Source organism: Eubalaena glacialis, chromosome 10, assembly GCF_028564815.1.
Source record: "Eubalaena glacialis isolate mEubGla1 chromosome 10, mEubGla1.1.hap2.+ XY, whole genome shotgun sequence".
NCBI lineage: Eukaryota > Metazoa > Chordata > Mammalia > Artiodactyla > Balaenidae > Eubalaena > Eubalaena glacialis.
The window spans coordinates 19,222,514-19,228,739 of record NC_083725.1 but is presented as its reverse complement, the minus strand read 5'-3'; the positions used below and the strand labels follow the sequence as shown (position 1 = coordinate 19,228,739).

The following is a 6,226-nucleotide window of genomic DNA, read 5'->3' as shown; positions in this document are numbered from 1 at the left end:
TCCCTCCCCCTCCCATGCTCTCCCCACTGCTTTCTCTTTCTTCTGCTTCAACAGACACCAGGCACCTTTTAGATCAGACCTGAAGTCAACGTTGATGCTTGGACGGCCTGACCTCCCCGCTGACTTCCAGCCCTGGACCACAGCTGGGAGATGAAGTCTACGGGGCCCTGGGCGGCGGGCTGCACAGGCCCCTTCTCTGACGCCCAATCTCTCCTCGTTTACGAGGCAGCTGCCAGCTCCCCTCCCTGACTCCCCAAGATTTTGGGCCTTTTTAATATGTGTCCATAATGCCATGAGCTACTATTTAACTTTTCTACGAGGACCCATTTCCCGAAATGCAGTGCTTTTCGGCCTTGGCTGCACTAGAGAACCCCCAGGGAAGGAAGAGAAGTCTCTCCCTCCCTCTCTCTCCCTCTCCCTCTGTATCTCCTTCTGCCTCTCTTCCTCTCTCTCTGGGGTGATGCCTGATGAGCTCAGATTCGCAGATTCCCCCATCCCCTCTCTGTGCCTTGCATGGGGTCTGGGCCTTCTCACTGTGGCCCGGGCACGGCCTTGACATTCAGACATCGGTTCCTGCAAGGACACTTGTGTTTGGTCCATACCGCGTGTGGCTGCAGTCTGTGCTTCTGCCGTGTAGCATCTTCAGCAGATGGGGGCTGTGCACGAGCCCTTCATCTTCCCCGCAGACACCACTGGTGCTCGCCGGGCCTCGCGGGTGATGCAGGGGGCACGGGGAACAGTCCTGTGTCCCCACCTTCTTGGGCTGCAGACAGGCCACGTTGGTCCTGTGGTGACTGGGGGCTCCCAGGAGAACCCCACCGCAGAACCGGAGAGGTGGCCCCAGAGAAGGTGGCGTACGCCTGGGGCCGGGCCTCACCAGCGAGCCACGGGCCACCTGCAGCAACAGGCGTCTTGCCGTCCAGGGGCTGGTTGTTCGGGCGCCATGGGCATGAGCTGCTGTCTGCACAGCAGCCGAGTTTGTATTGTTGAGCCCGGGGAGGCCCCTGGGTGGCTCCTGGAGAGCCTGGCCGCATTTCTTCCTGCACTTGGCCTTAGAGCCCATCACGGTTCACGCCGTTTCTGGTTCCAAAAGGATCTGTGTTAATAAAGACCACGTGTTAGGACAGCACCAAAGTGTCTAGAAATCCGGGCCAGGAGGAGGAGGGAGGGGGATTAGCTGTGCCCGCCAGTGGCCTGAGAGCCCTGCCCGCCCGCAGAGACCTGGCCCGGGGCCCCACGGGGAGGGCATGGCCCACGGTCCCCAGCGCCGGCTGGCTCTGGGTTCCAGGAGAACTGCACGATCCTCGGGGAGCTGGTGAGGCTGCAGGCCCAGAAGTCCTGCCTGCTGGGGTTCAGCACGCGTGCCGACTCCGTGCTGGAGATGAACATGGCCAAGACCAGCCAGGTGGTGGCCACTTTCCTAGGTAACCCCGCCTCCACCTGAGTCCCAGTGGGGAGGGCGTCAGGCGAACCTTAACTGGACGTGGTGCTGCCCGAGACCCCACTGTGTCAACCCTTGGGGGTCACCTTCCCGGACCCTTCATTCTGCCTCGAGGGGCGCAGGGTGGGGGGCGGCTGGGGGGCCGCCACAGGGACGTAGCCGAGACTCTCCCCTCCGCCCGCAGATGAGCTGGCCCAGAAGCTGAAGCCCCTCGGGAAGCAGGAGCGGCCGTGATCCTGGAGCTAAAGAAGGCCGAGTGCCAGAGGCGGGGCCTGCACTCTGACGGGCCCATCAACGCCTGGGACCTGCGCTACTACATGAACCAGGGGGAGGAGACGCGCTACCACGAGGACCAGTACCTGCTCAATGAGTCCTTCCCCATGCAGGTGGTCATGCGCGGGCTGCTGGGCATCTCCCAGGAGCTGCTGGGGCTGACCTTCGACCTGGAGGAGGACGCCAACGTGTGTCACGAAGACGTGAGGCTCTACACGGTCCGGGACGCGGCCTCGGGCAAGGTCATCCATCGGCAAGTTCTACCTGGACCTCTACCCTCGGTGCGTGCGTGCATGCGGGAACCTGTCGGCCGTGGGCCGGAGCTCCTCTGCGGAAGCTGGGCCTCACCCCGCGTCCCTCCCCAGGGAAAGGAAGTCCGGGCACGCGGCCTGCTTCGGCCTGCAGCCGGGCTGCCTGCAGCAGGATGGGAGCCGCCAGATCGCCATCGTGGCCATGGTGGCCAAATTCACCAAGCCCACGCCCGACCCGCCCTCCCTGCTGCAGCACGATGAGCTGGAGACCTACTTCCACGAGTTCTGCCAAGCGATGCACCAGCTCCGCTCCCAGGTGGGTGCGGGCGCGGGGCTGCGGGCAGGGGCCGGGGAGGGCCCGGGCGCGCGTGGTCCTCAGGCAGGCCCTCGCCACGGGATTCTTCCGCTGATGTCACCCCGCACGTGGCGACGCCCTCGGTGTCAGCTTCCATCATCAAAGCCCACGCACTGGGCGCGTAAACAACAGAAATGATGTCCTCGAGACTCTGGAGGCTGGAAGCCCCGGATCAAGGAGTCAGGACTGGTTCCCTGCATGTTAAGTACATGTACTCAAGAGCTGCCTTTAAAAAAGACAAGAGAAAAGAAAGGCACGTTGCATTCAAGTCTGGTGACAGGCGGCGATGAGAACCAGAGGGAAGGCTCTGGGGCCAGGAGCGCCGTGCCCTGTGAGGCCCTGGGGCTGCTGCCAGTCTCAGTGGAGGCTCAGCATGTCCCAGTGACTTCCCCAGGGCGGGTGGGGGCGGGAGGCGAGCTGAGCGTCTGGGCCCAGGACCCACTGCTCGTTCAGTCTTCCTGCGGTCAGCCCTTCGTCCTGAGAGCGATGCTCTCACAGGCTGCACCGGAGCGCGTGGGGACAGTTTACTGAGCTGTGCAGCCATCACTACTGCCCTGTTTTGGAACATTTCCATCACCCCAAAAATGTCTCTCACGTCCTTAGTTATCACTCCTTCCCCTCCCCAGCCCCTGACAACCAGGAACCCACTCTCTGACTCTGTGGATCTACCTGTTCTGGACGTTTCCCCTCAGTGGGGTCACACCCTGTGTGTCCTTCTGTGTCTGACTTCTCTCGCTGAGCATCGTGTTCTCAGGGTCCATGCACGTGGCAGCGAGTGTCAGGGCTTCACCCCTTTGCATGGCTGAGCGCCGGAAAAAAGAAAAAAGAAAAGAAAGGCACGTTGCCTGCGAGTCTGGTGACAGCCTGTGATGAGAACCAGAGGGAAGGCTCTGGGGCCGGGGGCACCGCACCCTGTGAGGCCTTGGCGCTGCTGCCAGTCTCGGTGGGGCACGGGCAGCGCCGTCCCCCAGGGGCTGCGGGACAAGCTCATCAAGTCCCGCCAGGCCAACCCAGGTGAGGCCGGGCCGAGGGAAGGGAAGGGGGCGCCCGGACCGCCCGGCTGGAAAGCAGGGCCTGGACACAGGGCCATCCCCCCGTCTCCTTCCTCCCGCCCCCCAGGTCTCTTCAACCTGCGCCAGATCGTCCTGGCAGAGGTGGACCAGGCCCTGCACACGCAGACGCCCGCGGACCCGGCCCAGGAGAATGCCCGCCTCTGCCAGGAGATCCTCGGGGGCCCAGCCATGCCAGGTAGCCAAGCGTGAGCCGGGCCCACCTTAGCGGTCGGTTGGCGGCTACTACCCAGGTCAAGAGGATCGTCTGGTAGTGTGTGAAAGGGGACTGACTGACAGGCTCTGGCCTCTTCCTGCCTCGGTTCCTTGGCTGGTCCCTCCAGCTGTGGCCCGCGGAGTCCGAGGGTGGGGTGGGCGTATCTGCACGTGCTTTCTGGAGAGCCTGGAAGAGGCAGGAGAGGGCTTCATAGCCTGGACGGAACGCGTCGACGAGGTTTGCCTGTGCGTGTAGGTGCGGACACGCGCTTCACTCCCTCGTGAGCGCTTTAACCTGCGCTCTCCCTCCCCGTGCTGGAGGGCGAGCCCTGACTCATCCCTCGGAGCCTCGGCAGCTGACCTTGTAAGAGGCTTAGGGGTGAACCCTCGTGAGCTTCAGCAGAAAGTCGGCAAAGATTGATTTGTGTCCCTCCACTGAGTTGCCTGCAAGGTCCCCGTTTTCTACAAGTGTTGGGCCAATACTCCCTCTAGTGGCAGGGGACTCAGGGCTGTTGGAGGCCCCCGCTCTGGGGAAGGGGCACTGAGCGGCCACGGGGCCGGGCAGGAGCCTCTCCGCGTGTGTCCCAGGGACCCACCTGCCTGCGACCTTCGGCCGCCTGGCAGGAAGATACAACGCCCAGTCCTATGGCTACCTGTGCAGCGAGGTGTACTCCGCGGACACGTTCCACACACGCCTCAAGCAGGAGGGCGTCCTGAGTGGCCAGGTGAGAGGCCGTCCTGCCGCGCAGACCAACACGGAGGTCCTTGGCCTGGGCCTAGATGCTTGTGCCGCCCGCCTGGGCCTGCCAGGCTCTGAGGGCCCTGCCCTGGACCTCCTGCTCCCCTGCCCTTTGTTCAGTCACAGCAGAGGTGGCCACACCCACACCCTCAGTGAAGGCGGAGCTCCACCCTCCTGCAGCCCCGCCCCCTCTCGGCAGGTTGCCATGGACTACAGAAGCTGCATTCTGAGGCCAGGTGGCTCCAAGGATGCCAAGAGCATGGTGAAGCTCTTCCTGGCTTGCGACCCCACGCAGGATGCCTTCCTCCTGAGCAAAGGGCTGCAGGTTGAGGGCTGCAAGCCGCTGGCCTGCTGACGGCGCGGGGTTCTGCCCACCCAGGCGGGCCCGGTGCCTTAGCGCCCCGCCAGCGCGAGGGAGGGGCCGCGTGTCCTCCCAGCCCCGGAGTCCCTGGCGGCCGGCCTTGGCCAAAAGTCTCCACCTGGACGTGTCTGGAGAGCCTGGCGTCAAGGCTCCCCCTTGTTGCACTAATGCAATCCCTTCCTGAGGAGCTTTCCTGCTTACAAAATGGTTCTTTGAAAACGCAGCCATTAATAAAAAGACTCCACTCCTGGTCTCTGCCTGTGGTCCCTCCCACCACAGGAGTGGCATGGGGGCCGTCACACTGGGGGGAGTTCTGACCTTGGTCGGGGCTCAGCCCTGCGGCCGCTGCAGGCTGCTCTCTGCTGGTGTAGCGTCTGGGTCACTGGGAGATGGCTGAGCTGTGGGGTGAGTTCAGACGCGGATGGCTCCCCCCACCCCGGCCGGGCCGGCTCTCCAGTGAGGGGGTGTCAGGTTCCTGCCGGCCTCTCGCCTGCCTGGCACTGTTTGGCATGTCGGGGGCTGTGATTGGCTGCAGCTGGTTCTGGCGCTGGGCACAGCTGCGGGAAGCCCGGCTGTGGCTATCCCTGTCCCCGTGCCCTGTCCTCCTGCTCACGGCCAGCCGGCTGGCTCCCTCCGCTCATCGGCAGCTGCTGAAGTCTGGACCACAGCAAGGGGCCGCCTTCCTGGGTCCTAGCAATTCTTCCCAAAGCCTTAGGGATGTGGTTTGGTGGCAGTAGGAATTCAGAGAGGGTGCTGCCCCACTGGAGCGCTAGGGTGGGTCTGGACCGTCCCGTGTGTCCTTCCCTGGCCTTTGAGCTCCTCGGGAGCCCTGCCTCCGGCTCTTCGCCCCCACAAACAACGCCAGGCAGCGGAGCGAGGGCGCAGGCAGCGCCCCGACCTTCTCCCCGGGGCCCAGGCGGGCAGGCTGTGCCACGTTCTGTCCTCCCCTCAGCCTGCTCGCCCGTTCTCACCCGCCCTGGGCCAGTCGGCTGTGGACCAGGCTATGGTGTCTGCCCTTCTGCAGACCCGGCTCAGCTCCCTGCACCCACTTCTGTGCCTTCTGTGTTCTGGGCTGGTCGCAGGCCCAGAGCCGGTGGGCAGGCACCCCGTGGCCGGGAGGGCTGTTCCTGAGAATTCCCTGGGGCTTGAAAAGGAGCACAGCTGGCCTTCCATCCGGCACTTCTCGATGGACATGGAAGGGGCGTGTTGGGGCCTGGGGGCTGCTCGTCTTCCCGTGCACCGAGCCCCCCGATGGTCCCCGTGCAAAATCCAGGTGTGGCGTTGGCACCCCAGCCGTGTGCCCGGCAGTCTGTGGCGGGCGCCACAGGCCTCGGGCTGGTGGGCCACAGGGGTCCCGAACAGCAGGTCAGAACTGAGAGGGTGAGGCCTTTCCCCGGGTCCAGGGCCCAGACTGACGCCGGCTGGAGGCCCCTCCGCTCACCGCCCGCACCCCCCAGCCCCTGCCCTCACGTGAGCCCCCAGGGCTGAGCTCAGGTGTTGCATGCCCAGGCTCCCCGGCAGCCCAGCCCGTTCCCACTCCT

General features: G+C 64.6%; 1 protein-coding gene across 1 annotated transcript; it reads left to right on the top strand.

Annotated features, from left to right (window-relative positions):
* The first annotated feature begins 1,291 nt into the window (after window positions 1–1,291).
* On the top strand, window positions 1,292–4,679 carry LOC133099798 (thimet oligopeptidase-like). The gene is given in 10 exon segments (XM_061203677.1): window positions 1,292–1,424; window positions 1,626–1,667; window positions 1,670–1,962; window positions 1,964–1,995; window positions 2,080–2,441; window positions 2,601–2,833; window positions 3,184–3,334; window positions 3,440–3,568; window positions 4,174–4,310; window positions 4,524–4,679. Coding segments are annotated over 10 exon segments (1,578 nt in total). The 5' UTR covers window positions 1,292–1,381.
* The last annotated feature ends 1,547 nt before the right edge of the window (window positions 4,680–6,226 follow it).